The sequence below is a fragment of the Capra hircus genome, chromosome 19 (assembly GCF_001704415.2).
Source record: "Capra hircus breed San Clemente chromosome 19, ASM170441v1, whole genome shotgun sequence".
In the NCBI taxonomy this organism is placed as follows: Eukaryota; Metazoa; Chordata; class Mammalia; order Artiodactyla; family Bovidae; genus Capra; species Capra hircus.
In genome coordinates this window covers 44,439,019-44,456,269 of record NC_030826.1, presented here as the reverse complement: position 1 = coordinate 44,456,269, position 17,251 = coordinate 44,439,019, and the positions used below count along the sequence as shown (strand labels likewise).

Here is a 17,251-nt window from a genome sequence, read left to right as displayed (position 1 = left end):
TGAGGCTGTCAGTTGTCCAACCTGACAAATGGCCAAATTAGGTTTACATTTTTGTTAATAGACTTCTGAATGGCTATTGAGAAGCAGAATTAAATTTTAAGCTGCTGATCATAGTTACTTCCTACTCCCCAAACACCCAACACTGGTTTATTTCTCCAGCATCAAGAAAGAAAATGAAGGCACTAGAAAACAACACACTTAAGTATTGAAGATAATTAAATCTTTATATTTTGCTGGAACTGTATATTGTAGCACACTGAAACCCATTCAAGGGAAAACTGGGCAAACTGAAAATTCTCCCATTAAGGTTTGGTTTTGAAAATGGACAAATTAAATACTTCCTTTACCCCTCCCCCCAATGCAGTCACATAAATCAATATTACTTTGAATTAGCTCTAGAAATCACACAAACTATGTTACATTTACAAATATTTATTATAACTAGAATGAATTTAATGGTTCTCAGATTTGGCCACCTTATAGCTCCATTTAAGGAGATTTTTAACAGAAAACTGCATTATAACCTGGTCAAATTACTTACACATTAAAAAAGAAAAAAAAACTCCTAAAAAGGAAAACAAGGAAAGCAACCCTTCAGTTTCACATAATTAAAGAACAGGAGAAAGCACACAAACTACATCATAGCTAAATTGACTGAACCAACCAAAGCCAGGGGGGATTTCTTTTCTGATTATGTGTCATAAAAAGGTCCACTGTCTTATATACACATGTATATAATGTTACATTCCATCACTGTAAAAAGTCCCCTTTGCCCCCTCCCCCGGAAAAGTTTCAGTCTAGTCTCCAAAGTTGGACAGCGGCGCTCGCTCCTGCTGCCGGTGCAGTTCGTTCTCCGTCAGCAGCTGGAGGTTCTCCGCGCGCAGCCGGTCCAGCTCCAGCTCCAGCTCCCGCACACGCGCGTCGTCGCCGTCCAGCCGCTGGCTTTCCAGCCGCAGCCGATTATTCTCGTCCTCCATACGCGAGAGGCACTTCTCCAGCTCTAGGTACTCTTTGATGAGCTCCTGCTTGCTCATGTTCTGCAGGCTCTCCGCGTGGTACCGCTCATAGGTCTCCGAGAAGTCCCGCTGCAGAAACTCGCTGCCGTCTCCTCCCATCCCGTCGCTTCCCCCATCCTCCTCGCCCGCTTCTTCCATAAAGTCCTCATCGCTGGTGTCGTCGGATTTGGCAGCGGCCCGTTTGGGATAGAGACCGGTTTTAAGATCCGGCTCCTCCTGGTCGTGGTCATCCATGAGGAACTGCGTGGTGTTATAGGGAGCAACTGGCTGGCCCTTGGCGAACATCTCGGCTCGAATCCTCGAAGCTCGCAGGCTCTGTTTCTCATCGAACTTTTTCTTCTCCTCCCAGGTCAGCGTATAGTACGGTTTCCAAAGCCGCTTCTTCTTGGAGGGGCGTCTCCTGTGTTTTTTCTTGCCCACCTGTCTCTGCTGCGGGGGAGCTCCGCCAGCGGACAAGTCGTCCCCATTCTGGCCCTTCTCACCCGCTTCCGGACAGCTGGATTCTGGGCAGACCTGGGTCTTAAGGGGAGACGGCTGGGGTTCCAGGCTCCCTTCCCCCCCCTGCCCTGGAGAGCCACCCGACTGGGGGGACGCTCTCGATTGCCACCTACTGTCTTCCTCCGGCACCCGCTCCTCCGCGCCTGGGGGGCGATCAGGGTTCCGTTCTTCATGGACAGCAACAGCACCTGTACAGTTGCTAGTTTGAGGCTGGTGCTGATACTCTGACAAGAGTGGCTCGGCCATTGCTAATAGAATCTTCTTCTCGAAGTTTGAAGAATGTTGGCTGTAAGTCCTTAAGGAAAAAAGGTTTGCTTTTCTTTGCAAAAATGTCCAACACAGTCCTCTTCGGTCTGTAATTCCTGCAGTGATGCCTTTAGCCAGTCCTTCTGTCAGCAAACTCCAATTGCAATTTGGGGGCGCTCAAGTCAATAAAGGGTTAAGCGCCCAGAGCTCGGCCAGATAGCGGGTCCAAGGGGGTGCAGCAGCAGGAACAGTACGTAATGTGCAGAGGGGGTGGGCTTCAAGCCTTCCCGCAGACCGCCCCCGCGTTCGAGAAGTTGGTGGGCAAGAAGATTAGGTTAAATCCAATGGGTTAAACCCAGCCCCGAAGGGGTTAAAACTACCCGATGACGCTGACTCCGAGGGGCCGGATCCAGAAAGGGTTAAATCCCCTGCCGCAGAGCCCACAAGGGGTTAAAGTCCCAAAGCCACCTCCTCCCACTTCCACGGGTGTCGCTCCAAGCCGAGCTCCCCGTTCCCTAGGCCCGGCCGGAGCCTCAGCCGAGGACAGACAAACTCATCTCCCCTTTGGCTCGATGTTCTGCTCAGCTCAGTTCTCCTCCGCCTCCTCCTCTTTTTCCTCCCTCCCTCCTCCCCCTTCCGACAGCTCCTCTTCCGCCTCCTCCCCCAACTTCCCCTCCCAACCTGCCTCTCCACCTGCCAACTTCCAACTGCTGCCTCCCAACCCTCTGCGCCCCTTTTATATAGAAGCCGGTCAGCCCCGCCCATGCGCATGCGTGACTGAGTCCCCATCACAGGAAGCTGGGAGTCGTAGTTCCCATCTTTCAGGCCCGCCGTCCTCGCGCGCCGTACGACGTAGCCAATCCCAGGACGCGTAGGGGGCGTTTTCCAGGCCGCCTCCTTCCATCGCTTATCCCTCGCTAGAGAAACGTGAGCGCCCATTGGTCAAAAGGCACACGTCTCGCCGAGGAAAGAAGGCCAATCGCAGAGAAGATGGGGCGGGTTCTGGACCATACCATTCTGCTTCAGGAATACAGCAAGATTCGATGGCCTGTGAGGGCCTGCACAGAATATTTTTATGAAAAGGTGTGTCTTAAAGGTTATTATCCTATTCTGTTATCAGCGGGAAGGGTCTGAAGATCACAAACATTTGTTAACTTAAGCGAGAATGGTTTACCCCTAAAAAGTAGTCCCTAAAGTGTAAACGAGTATTTAATTCTGTAAATAGAGATGTTGGCCCATGGCTATTAATTCTCGATTCTTAAGATTACAAGAATGGCTTCAAGGTGTTGATTAGTGACTGGGATGGACGTTTGCGGAAGGATATTGTGAACACCTTTTTTGTAAAAAAAAAAAAAAGCGCAAGAAGAGGTAAACAAATGAAGAATAAAAAGTGCCGCCTTAAAGGGACAGTGTGACTGCTTTACGGCCGCAACCTCTGACTAGGCCTCGGAAGATGAGAAAGCAGGTTCGAGTCCCGGGTGACGTTCACTCCCGGACTACCCTGGAACCCTTAGCGGAAAGTGGCGGAGTCCCAGCCCCAGCGTAGTCTTTCACGGCCGCTCCCGCCCAGGGGCCAATGCAAAATGGTGGGCCGTGGCTGATTTCTCTCGCCGGCGCCGGGAAGTGCTGGGTGTGCGCCCTGGGATCCCCCGAGACCCCGGGATGTAAGGCCTCGCTTCCCTTCTCCCGCACCGGGCCTCAGCTTCTATCGAAGAAAATGGCCTCCTGGGGCCCTCTTGGTTTGTTCAGTTGGGACTCGACCATGAAATTTTCTTGAGCCTGGATGGGAGTCCAGGGCAGCGGATGAGCCTCTTTGTTGGGGGAGGGGTTCGAAATTAATACAGAGTTTAAATAATCAACCCTGGCTACTCGAGAGAGAAGCCACAGACTGGAAAGAATCATCCACTAAGGCTCTTCCTCGTCAGTGGACTCTGGGCAACACCGGCAGGGAGGCAGAGCCAGAGGCTTCCCCGAGGAGGAAACCTTGCCCAGAAATGGGGGCAGAGGGATTCTGGCCCAGAACAGTGGGACAGATTCATGGGGGGCGGGGAGGGGGTATGGCGGCGCGCTACGTAACTCCTTGTGAAAATTCTCCAGATTCCAGGCTTCCGCCCAAAGGACAGGGGCTGAGGGCCAGGAGTAGCGGAAACCCTCCACTCAAATCACTTAGGTCTAAAATCTTTCATGCTGCAGTCCATGAGGTCGCAGAGTCGGACACTACTGAGCGACCGAACTGAACTGAAAATCTTTGTAATCTCAGTTTTCCCCATTTGCCACACACCGTGACTCTTCTGTTTCTTCATCAACAGCCCTGTCATATTCCAACTGCTTTCCACCGAACAGCGTTCCTTTGCACACAGAACCATTTGCCCCTCCACAGCCCAGTGAGTTAGGCAGGGTAGGGATTCTTGTCTCCATTTTAGAGATAAGGAATCTCCAAAGCTCAAAAATTAAGTGACTTGTCCAAGGTCACATGACAATTAAGTGACACTTTCGGCGAAAGCGAAGGTCTCTGTGACTCCGTGCTGTTTTTCTATCACAAACACAAAAGTCCCTTTTTTGTAAGAACTCTGGATTTAGTTCCTTTCCATCAGCAACACTTTCAGCCAACTTCTGGCCCTTCTTTCGCTCTCTCTCTCTCTCTCTTTTTTTTTTTTTTTTTTGCCTCACCTGGAGGCATGTGGGATGTTAGTTCCCCCACTTAAGGAAAGAACCTGGCTCCCTACAATGGAAACAGAGTCTTAACCAGTGGACCGTCAGGTTAATCTCACATTGGATAAGAAGGCACAATGATGAGTAAAACTTCATCCGTGCTACTCAAGAACTGTGTAGACAGGCCATCAAACCTATGGTAAGCCAAAATGGCAGGTGATGAAAATCCTGATAGGACCTTGTGAGCCAAGTTGCTTAGGAGTTGAGAATTGTGGACAGGTTTCATGGAGGAGGTGACTTCGTGGCTGTCTAAAACATGAAGCATTTTCAGGCAGAGTGGCATGAGCAGGACATTTATGACGAGTAGGCGTCTTGTCCCAAGACAGGACTTGTCTAGGGATTCAGGAGTGGTTTTGTGGGGAAGTGATCATGGGCATGCCCAGAGGGAGAGGCAAGCAAGAGTGACCCTGAGGCACATCCAGCTGTTTTGAGACGGAACATCCTAGCCTGTTTTCCCCGAGAACTGAGGTCGTTCTGAAAAAGCTGCCCTCTCCTGTGCTGCTTCCTCAGTCATGCAAGAAGCTTCGCAGGAGCAAGAGCTTCTCCTCAATAGTGGGAGTTCCCTGATGAAAAGTTTTTGGAGAGAACTCGACTGGGAGTCAGAGACCTCCAAATTGTTACATTTTCAGACTCCAAAGGACTCCTGGGTACCCTCAGTTGGGATTTGGAAGGTACAACTGAGCCCAGCCTCAGTCTGTTGGGCTCAGCTGTATGGGCTCATTTGTTCTATTAGGGGGGTAGTGGTCAGACTCACAGGTTGTGGAACTCCAGAATTCTATGAAACAAGAGGCCACGCACCTTGATATTAGCTAGGCATTTTGCCATTAATGTCCTGGTCATTAATCCCCAGGACTGCCTTATGGTGAAAAGGTCTTCATCGCTATTTCACAAACAAGGCAACCCAGGATCAGAGCAAAGAATCCTGCCCAAATCATACTGCGAGTATGCCCAAGCGGTGGCGCTGGCTTCCGCTTGCCTCCCCAGCACCAGTTTGGCCCCTCTTCCTTGCCCTCCAGTTGTTCATCCCTAACACAGGGATTAACTTAAAATTTAGTAGCCCCAGCAGCCAGCGACTCCCAGAGGTCTCTGCTCAGTTTGGCACTGGACCCACCCCGACGGGAGCCGTGGGGACGACGCTCCCGCCGTCCTTGGCCTTCCAGAAAGTTCCCTGGGAAAGCCCGAGCGCAGAGGGCACAGGGGGAGAGCAGCTGAGGAGGGGGAAGCGGGCAGTGGGCACTTCCGGGGCCCGGATCTCGGCCCCCGACCCTACGCCGGGCGCGCAAAGCAGGGAGTAGCCGCCCTTCCCTTCGGGCGGGAACGGAGCCTGGGCCCAAGCCCGCCGGACTCCTCTCCTCCCGCCGCCCCTAGCTGGCAAACTTCCCCTCGCGCACTCCCCACCCACGACAAGGCAGGGGACGGGGCCCTGGCCCCACCCCCGGCCGCTGCTGGGGGCCCCACCCAGGGTGCCCCTAGCAGCCGCTCCACCTCCCCTGCAGACCCGGGGCTGTTCCCTCCACTAGCCCGGGGAGGGGGAAATGCTCCCTCTGGAACGCCGACCGCTGGCGTCTCGGGGTCGTCCACGGCAGCGGGGGAGGGGTCACAGAAGGAACCTGAACCTCGCGCCTCCCGGACGCGCTTTCCGCCTCATTCCGTGGCAGCCCAGACGGCAGAAGATGAAGGTTTTATTTTATTTAGTGAAACACTCTTTTGTAAGTGCATCTTTAGTGAGGACGTCCTGAGTACTTCTGCGGGTAAGGCGGCCAGCCAAAAGGAGCTGACTGCCCTCCCCCGGGGCCAGCTCTCTCCGCCTTTCCCCAACTCGGTCGAGCCTCCTGGCCTCCCTCCCACAGCCCGCCAGCCAATCACTCTTCCAGGGCCCGGCCGAAGTCCCAACTTGCCCAAGAGCCGAGCCTCCTCGGGGAGAGGCTGGGATGGGAGAGGAGTCAGGTGACTCAGAGGGTGGGGAGGGCAGAGGCTGAGACCCGGTAGCTCCGCCCCTGGGTCACCCGCCCACCCCGAACTGGGGACTTGCTCCACAAAGGCAGTCTCCCCAGGAAGCCTGAGGTGGTCGAGGGGGAGAGGAGGGACAGGCCCTGTGGAGCTGCAGGAAGAGTAGGGTCTTATCTGGCCCCCACACGAGGAGAGGGGTATCAAGGTGAACACTATTTGGGGCGGGAAGCTGGGGGGTGAGGGGTGGGGGGGTTAATGCTTCCTAAACCCTAGGAAGGCTCAGGGCAGTGCAGAACACAGGGTTCATAGCCTCCTGTTGGCTACCGACTCCTCCACCGAGAGTCACCTCTTCTGGGTCCGAAACTGTCGGAAGAGCCACTGGACGATGAAGGGCCACAGGAGGAAGAAGATCAACGTGGGGCCGGAAAGCCTGAGGGGCCGAGGCCTGGCACTGGGTGGCGGCATCTGCTGCCAAGAGGAGAGAGTCAGGTGCCAGCCCAGGCCTCAGCTCAGGCTAGGCCCTCCTTAGGGACCTGCTTCTAGAACTCAAGTGGGAGCTGCTACCTCCCTCTCCCCAGTCTGAAGATTGGGGCTCCCGGTTTGTCCCTGAAACAGTGAGCCCCAACTCCCTCCCCTATCTTCCTCCCACTGCAATTCAAGGTGCCAAAAAAAGTGGAGGAACTGACTCCAGGTCATCTCCTCTGGGCCACAAAGCCTGATAGGGCCTGAAGGCCCCATATTGTAAAGGATGTGCCACATTTCCAATGAAGACCCAGGGTGTTCAGATTTTAGTTTCTAAATCCCATTATCTGTTGAAGCAAGGCTCCTTGGAGAAGTGGCAGATTTCAGGTCTGGAGCAGGGAAGGTGGAATTGAACGCGGGATGTCTTATACCAGGAAATAAAGCTGTTAAGGATTAATGAGATTATGTTACAAGAACCTAGGACCCAGCTAGAAAGGGAGGGTCTTACAAAGTTGTGACAGTCTGGGCATCAAAAAGAATGATATGATTGCAGTTGACTGAAATACTGAGTCTTTAAAGTCCATAAATTCATACAAGAGTAAGTTGGAAATTTATCACCATTGAGGTGGCTGTTAAATCAACTCCTTTCTTTAAAAATAGATAAGTAAAGAGAAAGAATTAAGCACTTATTCTGCCCTTCCATAAGGCACCATATTTCAGGGAAATCCTAGATGGTCAGGGAAACTCGACAGAAAAATGCTAGCTAATAAATGTTAAAGGAATCATACAAAAGTCCACATTTTTGCAACCATTAACTAAATTATTGATCCAACAAGGATTATCTATCACTTGTCAAAAGCTGTGTGTCAAATGGGGCTGATGGGGAACTGGGACATTTCCTGGCTCCAAGTGGTGGAATCAGACTGTTACCCCTTCATCCCTGCTGTGATCCTCACTAGGAATATTCATGGTAGGACATCCAGTTATGTGTCTTGATGTGAACAAAGAATATCACCTCTGATGTAATCTGGTCATGTAATCTAGCCACAGGGCTGTCATGAGACTCGAGAAGTGGTACAGTCTACAAGACTACTGAACAGTCTCATCACCAAGTCAGCAGCAAGGAAGAGGACTGGTCTAGACTAACAGAGTCTTAAGGACAGAGGCTCCTGGCCTGGACAGACAGGGAAGCTGGAAAAGACGATTTGAATCTGAACTGTGTATTTGACTGTTGGCTTAGACAGTAAAGCGTCTGCCTACAATGCAGGAGACCTGGGTTTGATCCCTGGGTCGGGAACATCCCCTGGAGAAGGAAATGGCAACCCACTCCAGTATTCTTGCCTGGAAAATCCCATGGATGGAGGAGCCTGGTAGGGTACAGTCCATGGGGTCGCAAAGAGTCAGACACGACTGAGCAACTTCACTTTGTGTTTTTGATAATATGAAGGAATTGTGGTGTGCAATAAAATGTTTTTGCTAGGTAGTAGAGTGTTCTTCTTTTCAGAGATGCAAGTCCAGGTATCTCAGCATGGAAATATTCAGCATATAAAATTAGTAAAAGGTAAATAAAAAATACCACTTCAGCATTCTTGCCTTGAGAACTCCATGAACAGCATGAAAAGGCAAAATGATAGGATACTGAAAGAGGAACTCCCCAGGTCAGTAGGCATCCAATATGCTACTGGAGATCAGAAGAGAAATAACTCCAGAAAGAATGAAGGGATGGACCCAAAGCAAAAACAATACCCAGTTGTGGATATGACTGGTGATAGAAGCAAGGTCCAATGCTATAAAGAGCAATATTGCATAGGAACCTGGAATGTCAGGTCCATGAATCAAGGCAAATTGGAAGTGGTCAAACGAGATGGCGAGAGTGAACATCGACATTCTAGGATTCAGCGAACTAAAATGGACTGGAATGGTGAATTTAACTCAGATGACCATTACATCTACTACTGCAGGCAGGAATCCCTTAGAAGAAATGGAGTAGCCATCATGGTCAACAAAAGAGTCCGAAATGCGGTACTTGGATGCAATCTCAAAAATGACAGAATGACCTCTGTTCGTTTCCAAGGCAAACCATTCAATATCACAGTAATCCAAGTTTCTGCCCCAACCAGTAATGCTGAAGAAGCTGAAGTTGAACGGTTTTATGAAGACCTACAAGACCTTTTAGAACTAACACTCAAAAAAGAAGTCCTTTTCATCATAGGGGACTGGAATGCAAAAGTAGGAAGTCAAGAAACACTTGGAGTAACAGGCAAATTTGGCCTTGGAATACAGAATGAAGCAGGGCAAAGACTAATAGAGTTTTGCCAAGAAAATGCATGGGTCATAGCAAACACCCTCTTCCAACAACACGAGAGAAGACTCTACACATGGACATCACCAGATGGTCAACACCGAAATCAGATTGATAATATTCTTTGCAGCCAAAGATGGAGAAGCTCTATACAGTCAACAAAAACAAGACCGGGAGCTGACTGTGGCTCAGAGCATGAACTCTTTATTGCCAAATTCAGACTTAAATTGAAGAAAGTAGGGAAAACCACTAGACCATTCAGGTATGACCTAAATCAAATCCCTTATGATTATACAGTGGAAGTGTGAAATAGATTTAAGGGACTAGATCTGATAGATAGAGTGCCTGATGAACTATGGAATGAGGTTCATGACATTGAAGAGGAGACAGGGATCAAGACCATCCCCATGGAAAAGAAATGCAAAAAAGCAAAATGGCTGTCTGGGGAGGCCTTACAAATAGCTGTGAAAAGAAGAGAAGTGAAAAGCAAAGGAGAAAAGGAAAGATATAAGCATCTGAATGCAGAGTTCCAAAGAATAGCAAGGAGAGATAAGAAAGCCTCCCTCAGCGATCAATGCAAAGAAATAGAGGAAAAGAACAGAATGGGAAAGACTAGAGATCTCTTCAAGAAAATTAGAGATACCAAGGGAACATTTCATGCAAAGATGGGCTCGATAAAGGACAGAAATGGTATGGACCTAACAGAAGCAGAAGATATTAAGAAGAGGTGGCAAGAATACACAGAAGAACTGTACAAAAAAGATCTTCAAGATAATCACGATGGTGTGATCACTCACCTAGAGCCAGACATCCTGGAATGTGAAGTCAAGTTGGCCTTAGAAAGCATCACTATGAACAAAGCCAGTGGAGGTGATGGAATTCCAGTTGAGCTATTTCAAATCCTGAAAGATGATGCTGTGAAAGTGCTGCACTCAATATGCCAGCAAATTTGGAAAACTCAGCAGTGGCCACAGGACTGGAAAAGGTCAGTTTTCTTTCCAGTCCCACAGAAAGGCAATGCCAAAGAATGCTGAAACTACTGCACAATTGCACTCATTTCACACGCTAGTAAAGTAATGCTCAAAATTCTCCAAGCCAGGCTTCAGCAATACATGAACTGTGAACTTCCAGATGTTCAAGCTGGTTTTAGAAAAGGCAGAGGAACCAGAGATCAAATTGCCAACATCTGCTCGATTAAGACAGCAAGAGAGTTCCAGAAAAACATCTATTTCTGCTTTATTGACTATGCCAAAGCCTTTGGATGTGTGGATCACAATAAACTGGAAAATTCTGAAGAGATGGGAATACCAGACCACCTGACCTGCCTTCTGAGAAACCTATATGCAGGTCAGGAAGCAACAGTTAGAACTGGACATGGAACAACAGACTGGTTCCAAATAGGAAAAGGAGTACATCAAGGCTGCATATTGTCACCCTGCTTATTTAACTTATATGCAGAGTACATCATGAGAAATGTTGGACTGGAAGAAGCACAAGCTGGAATCAAGATTGCCGGGAGAAATATCAATAACCTCAGATATGCAGATGATACCACCCTTATGGCAGAAAGTGAAGAGGAACTAAAAAGCCTCTTGATGAAAGTGAAAGAGGAGAGTGAAAAAGTTGGCTTAAAGCTCAACATTCAGAAAACGAAGATTATGGCATCTGGGCCCATCACTTCTTGGGAAATAGATGGGGAAACAGTGGAAACAGTGTCAGACTTTATTTTTTTGAGTTCCAAAATCACTGTAGATGGTGACTGCAGCCGTGAAATTAAAAGACACTTGCTCCTTGGAAGAAAAGTTATGACCAACCTAGAAAGCATATTGAAAAGCAGGGACATTACTTTGCCAACAAAGGTCCGTCTAGTCAAGGCTATGGTTTTTCCAGGGGTCATGATTAGATGTGAGAGTTGTAGTGTGAAGAAGGCTGAGCGCCGAAGAATTGATGCTTTTGAACTGTGGTGTTGGAGAAGACTCTTGAGAGTCCCTTGGACTGCAAGGAGATCCAACTAGTCCATTCTGAAGGAGATCAGCCCTGGGATTTCTTTGGAGGGAATGATGCTGAAGCTGAAACTCCAGTACTTTGGCCACCTCATGTGAAGAGTTGACTGATTGGAAAAGACTCTGATGGTGGGAGGGATTGGGGGCAGGAGGAGAAGGGGACGACAGAGGATGAGATGGCTGGATGGCATCACTGACTCGATGGATGTGAGTCTGAGTGAACTCCGGGAGTTGGTGATGGACAGGGAGGCCTGGCGTGCTGCGATTCATTGGGTCACAAAGAGTCGGACACGACTGAGCGACTGAACTGAACTGAACCGAAATAAAAAATATTAGTAAAACCTTGGCGAGGGGTAGGTGAGTGTTGAAATGCTAGCCACTGTGGATCTGAGGAAATTCCTACCAATTCCTCTGTGCCAAGGGGACAAAGGGTCACCTGAGTGATTCCTTCATATCCAGGACTTCAGCCGTCCCCTGCCCAGCTCCAGGCTTCACAAGTACAGACTCATTCAGAGTTAATGGTGGATGCCAGCTTTGGAGGGAGATACAAGTGGGACCACTCCCAGCTCCATCACTTAATAATAATACTAATAGTAACAATGAGCCCCATTCGGAAGCACCTACATGCATTATCTCACCTAATCTTCACAGCAGCTCTGTGGGGTTCTTCCAGGCTGTATGAGTTACTTCCAGGCCCTGAGGTAAATTATTCAACCTCTCAGAGCTTTAGTTTCCTCATTTGTAAAAGGGGAATGAAAAGAAAACCTATTTCATTGGTGTGTGTGTGTGTGTGTGTGTGTGTGTGGATAAAATGAGGTAATGTAGGTAATATGTTTGGCACACAGCCGGGGCTCCAGAAATGGCTGCTCTTATTTATTTTGCAGAAGCAGAGGTGTCAGGGGTAAGCAGATCTAGAAGTCGGGAGGAGGAGTGAGGGGTGCAAGGGCTGAATGTGAGGGGAGGGGAAGACAGTAAGTCTGGGAACAGAAGAAGTCCTGACGGAGGGGCAATAGGGACCCCTTCCCAGCCCCAGTGCAAAGAGCAGACAGGTTCTGGCCCCTCCAACCGTTGGAATTCCCTCTGTCCTCGGTTTCCTTTCTGGCACGGGGTGGGGGTAAAAGCAGGAAAGGAGGGCTTCTCCCACTCTCCCTTCCAGGTTGGAAGCACTGTAGACCCCCCGACTTCCTGGCCTGACCCATAAGCCACACCATTCTCTGGAGAAGGCAGAAATATGGGCAGATAGAGACGGGGGGACAAAGAAGTGGCTAGCTGAGGAGTCCAGCATAGAGACCCTCAAAATTCTGCCCCAATCTTGCCCTGGACCTTCAGAGGGGGCTCACCTGCTTGGGGAGCATAGGCATGCTCTCCAGGCTCTGCAGCCTCCCCTGGACGTCCCGCATACTCTCCTGCAGCGCACGGACTGTCCCCACCAGCCACGAGTCCAATTCCTGGGGCCCCAGCAGGGGGCCTTCCAATCTCCCTGCAGAGCACAGACACACAGGGAAGGGGACGCAGGAAGCAACTCAGCTCGGGGCAGGGCCAGGGAGGAGTCAGTAGAATGCCATCCCTTGTGCCCAGTGTGAGTCTTATAAAGTCCATGCATGCAGCTGATGGACTGCCAGGGGTTCGAACCCCAGCACTACCACTTAGCTCTGTGGCTCTGGGCAAGTCAGTAACTTCTCTAAGCCTCGTTTGTCATCTGAAAATCATGTCTTCTCCCTCACAGGGCTGCCTGCTCTGAGGAATAAAGGAGATAATATTTATGAAAGTGCCTCTTATGGGACGTGGCACACTGGAAGTTAGGAAGAGATAAGGGAGAACTCAACTCGTCGTCCTTGGAGAGTCCCAAATGGGAGACCCCAAGAGAAAGGATGACTCCCAAGGCCACGCAGATGTAGATGAGAGAACTGGTCTAGAGTTCTACCCCAGCTGCCCTGACTCAGTGCCAGCCAAGGGCACAGACTCCTGGTGGCCCTTGGAGAGGAGGCCAGGCAGGGACTTTGTTCCTCCAGACCAGTCTCTGGCTTTTGGCAACCCTTCCTTGGCAGAGGCTGCTCTCTCTAGTGCCCAGCGCTGGACTTTCTCCTCTGCCCATGAAGGCAGCCAGGGGAAGGCCCCCAGGCACTGGCACCATGGGGCAAAGAGTCGCATAGGGGCTCACCTTTCTCTGCAGGAGGCTCGGGGATGTTTCTGGTGTCATTTTCTCCTCCCAGGGTGCCCTTTTGCTCTTCCCCAACCTGCAGGGAAGAGTCACAAAGTCCACGGAGGGGAGGGTGGTGGTGGGAGCAGCCAGGGCCCAGTGGGGTGGGGAAAGGGAGGGGATGGGAGTGGATCTCACCAGCTCAGGCTCCAGCTGCTCCACAGAATCACAGAAAACCTCAGAGTCCTGGTCCCTGGGTGGCTGGGATTCTGAGGAGGAGGGAAGTAGGGCGAGTGGCAGGAGGGAAGCCATGGAAGGAGGGGAAGGGTGTGCACCTGGGCAGAGGCACCTGTTCAGGGGACCCTCAAGATGCTACCACAAGAGGCGCAGATGCGTCCCTGAGAGGACAGGGATCCCAGAACCTGCCCCTGGCCTTTGGGAGCACAGGGGGTCTCAGTGTCTGTGGGCATGAGGTGTGACAGGCACAGCGCAGCATCTAGCCTGCTCCCCTCCACGCTGCCTGGAGGTCCTCCCACCTCTGACCTGGCCTTCTGCTCCTCCCACCCAGACACTGACCTGGGCTTGGGGGTGTTGGTTCCTTGGGGAGGCAGGGAGGCTCTGGGGCAGCCTCAGCATCTCCATTCAGTACCTGCTCTTTCCAACCTGCAGAGACACAGCACCCAGAGGTGGGGCTGGAAAGAGATCAGGCCCCCGCTCCCCATCCTCACTTAGCCAGGGACTCTGTCTGAGACCCACCCCATCGGGGCACTAGCTGGGGTCCTTAAAGGAACATCTCTAGAGCCCTATGCCTCCAGGCTTCCCTCCAATTGAGCAGCCCCCTAAGACAGTTCTGTCAGCCTTTGTGGAGCTCCCAGCCTGGGTGCCTGACCTGTGACCCTTCTCAGGAATGTCTCCGGGGGCCTCGGCATGTCAGGGATCACCTGGTACAGGGGCTCGAAGTAACCAAACATGTCCTCTGCCACCTCGCCCAGGGGCACTGTGTCGATCACCTGTGCGGGAACGGGTCTAATGGGGAAAGGCTGGCCCCTCCCACCACTGCCCTCCTACCCCCTTGAGCTGTGCCACCTCCGCCCTGCTGCTGCCATCATATCCCTCCACCTTGTACCCAGTCAGGACCCAGAGTCAGGCAGGGGCAGGGGAACAACATGAAGGTGGAATTCCCATAGGTGTATCAATGTGCAGGAAACGTAATGGGGGAAGGGGGGCGGGTCACCTGGCTGAGAGCTTGGACACGGGGAGGAGCCTGCAGCCTCTCCCTACCTTCTGTGCCACCAGCTTCATCTCAGTAATGTAGGCGGACATGGCCTCCTCCCTGCTCATCTGGCCCAGGCTGTTCCAGGCTTCCCTGGGAGTGGGGGTGGGGGGCGGAGGGCTGTGAAAGGCTGATTGACAGCTGAGGCTTGTTTGCCCAGCTGATGGGAAGCTCACCATTTGTAACGTCCGATAGGGTCCCAGAACCCAGGCTGGGGGATGAGGCAGGGCCCCATGGTAGCCTGCTTGTAGTAGCTGTAGAACCGCAGCATCTCTTCGTAGGAGGGGCGGTAAGAGCCTGGCCAGGAGTTGAGAAGTGGAGACAGACAGTATCACTCCCAGCTCCAGGAGGACAGAGGCGGGAGGAGAACCACCCTTGGTGGGGTGGTGAAGGGTCTCTCTTGGTGGGGGCAGAGATGGTGAAGGGTCTCACTCAGCAAAGATGACAGGGGCAGGTGGCAGAGGGGAGCCCCAGGACAACATATGCAGGGACTTGTCTGCAAAGCTGCCAGGATCAGAGTCTCCTGGGAGGCAGACCCTGGTCATCTGAACCCCCAAATGCGGGTCCGCATGCCCTCACCGTTCTTAGGCAGGTTCTGAATGACGCTGACTGCGGCCTGGAACTGTTTCTGACAGTCTGGTTCTGGACTTTCATTTTCGATACCCATCTCCAGCCCTGGGACCCTACTTATGCGCGACTCTGCAAGAACAAGACTGTGGGTGAACAGTTTCCAGGTTCCTCCACCCACCTCCCTGGCACACGCCTCTGTAAGCCCCTGGTCCACTTTCCAGAGGGGCAAACTAAGCTCTTTAGAGGCCTGAGTGAGATGCCCCTGGAGGTCAGAAGCTGCGACTGAGGAGACTCCTTTTCCTACCCAAGGCAGCGTGGGTGTGACCAGGGTGACTGAGAGGGCCTCGGTGTGTGGGTCAGGTGGCAAGGGTCGCGGTGTCTCTAGACGCACATCTTCGACTCCTAGACAGGCGAACGGGCAAGCCGAGAGGAATCAGGGCGGGGCGAGCAGTCTCCCACCCCAGCCTCCCATACCCCGGCTCAGCCTCTCGGCGCCCAGCACTCACCCTCAGGGCCCACTGCCCGGACACCTAGGTTCCCTCTTGTCACTAGTCGGAGGCTTCCTACCGACCTCCGGGCCGGGATGGGGACGCGAGGCAAGAGGGAAAACTTACGCCAATCAGAGAACCCGTTTCAAATTTCTTCTACACCACAACCACTCAGCGCGGCCCTTTCAAGATTATGCAAATAGTTTAGTGGTGCCTCTCCAGATCAGGCGGGGCGAATCCGCGGGTTGGCTCCCCAATCCTGAACGGCCAGAGGCAGGAGAAAGCGCCCCCTGGTGGACGTCGTGAAATGACGCTGTCTCTTGCGCCCCCTGGTGGAAACCGCGTAGTCAGCCGAACCCAGGTCCCGCAGATTCGAGCCACTCTATTCAGCCCTTCATTTACCAGACCCTGGAGATAAAACGGGAATCAGCTCTTGAGATCAAGGGTTCTGCAGATGGGACATTGGAGCAGAGTTTTGGAAGGCTTAAGAGTAAGCCAGGAGAAGAACGAGGAAGGTCATTCTTGGAGGAAGGAATTGCAAGATCAAAAGTACAGAGGAGAAGACTAGATATTCAGAAGGAATATCCAGAGAGGATATTCTTGGAGACGCAAGCCAGTACGGACGCAATCTCCAGGTCAGGGCCACCTGAAAATGGAGTAAAGCAGGAGGTGGCAAATCTAAGTCCTGATCAACTGTTTTATCTTTGGATGCCGTGCTCCCGGCCGCCGCCGAGTGGCGGTGTGCACCCAGCTCTCCGCCCCCGACCCAGGGCACTTGCTGCAGAAGAGGCAGATCACATCACACCCTTGCGCACACATACGCTGGTGGTTTCTTATGTAGTAAGTGCACGCATCACACGGTCACCAGAACCCGTATTCGACGCTAACCCACACGTTGATGTCAAGGACATCCACGCGACGAGCGGTGGCTGTCCCGGGACCTCAAACGCCCGGTGGGGGGTGTCGACCGACTCAAGCGTCCATTCCCAGGTTCTGCCGAGGACTCATCCCCGGGAGAACCAGTCAGCTTCGAGCCTTCTACCCCTCTGGGGGCGGTAACTGGCTGGGCGCGGAGAGGGTTAATCCTATGACGTCATAGCCAGAGCCTTCTTCCTTCCTTACCTTCAGTCAGTTCCCGCCCCCCCTTAACCCTCCGGTTCGGGCTTCCCTGCCTTCCAGCTCAGCTCCTAGGCCCAGGACTAGCCGGTCCGCGGACCCGATCCCCTCTGAGACCTCGGTCAGGACGGGGAGGGGGAAGTGAAAGGGGTCCTGAGTCCGCACTGAGCCCAGGTCCGGGGAAAGGAGAGGGTGTCTTCGCGAGACGGCAGCCCTCGCCCCCTCCAAAGCCTCCCCCAGCACCAAGGGGGCTCCGCATAGGGCCGGGATCCCAGGACCGCTCGGAGAACAAGGAGAAAGACTCAGGAGCAGAGGGCGAACGCGGAGACTCGGGTGCGCCAGCCAGGCCGCCGCCCCACTTGTGCGCCGGTGCCCGGCTCCCCGGCTGGGGTCACCGCCTCCCTCGCCGCCGCCTCGCGCCGCCCCAGCGCCGTCCTCGGCCCCGCCCTCTGGCTCCAGGTCCCTCCTTCCTTGA

General features: G+C 52.4%; 2 protein-coding genes across 4 annotated transcripts; both read right to left on the bottom strand.

The window, feature by feature from the left end:
* Window positions 206–3,270, bottom strand: HEXIM1 (hexamethylene bisacetamide inducible 1). The gene has a single exon (XM_005693951.3). It carries the CDS (start codon window positions 1,758–1,760, stop codon window positions 798–800), a length of 963 nt encoding a protein of 320 aa, XP_005694008.2. The 5' UTR covers window positions 1,761–3,270; the 3' UTR covers window positions 206–797.
* Window positions 6,142–17,185, bottom strand: ACBD4 (acyl-CoA binding domain containing 4). 3 transcript variants are annotated; one of them, XM_005693949.3, is made up of 11 exons: window positions 15,679–17,180; window positions 15,477–15,574; window positions 15,182–15,301; window positions 14,779–14,899; window positions 14,611–14,695; window positions 14,219–14,339; window positions 13,906–13,992; window positions 13,528–13,598; window positions 13,351–13,426; window positions 12,530–12,669; window positions 6,142–6,890 (listed from the first exon to the last, which is right to left on the bottom strand). In XM_005693949.3, the coding sequence occupies exons 3-11, from the start codon at window positions 15,267–15,269 to the stop codon at window positions 6,765–6,767; spliced, it is 915 nt and encodes a 304-aa protein (XP_005694006.1). In that variant the 5' UTR covers window positions 15,270–15,301; window positions 15,477–15,574; window positions 15,679–17,180; the 3' UTR covers window positions 6,142–6,764. The 3 variants fall into 3 exon arrangements, with proteins under 3 accessions (XP_005694006.1, XP_005694007.1, XP_005694004.1); XM_005693950.3 differs by having other exon boundaries at window positions 6,142–6,887; window positions 15,679–17,178; XM_005693947.3 differs by lacking the exon at window positions 6,142–6,890 and adding an exon at window positions 12,022–12,403 and having other exon boundaries at window positions 15,679–17,185.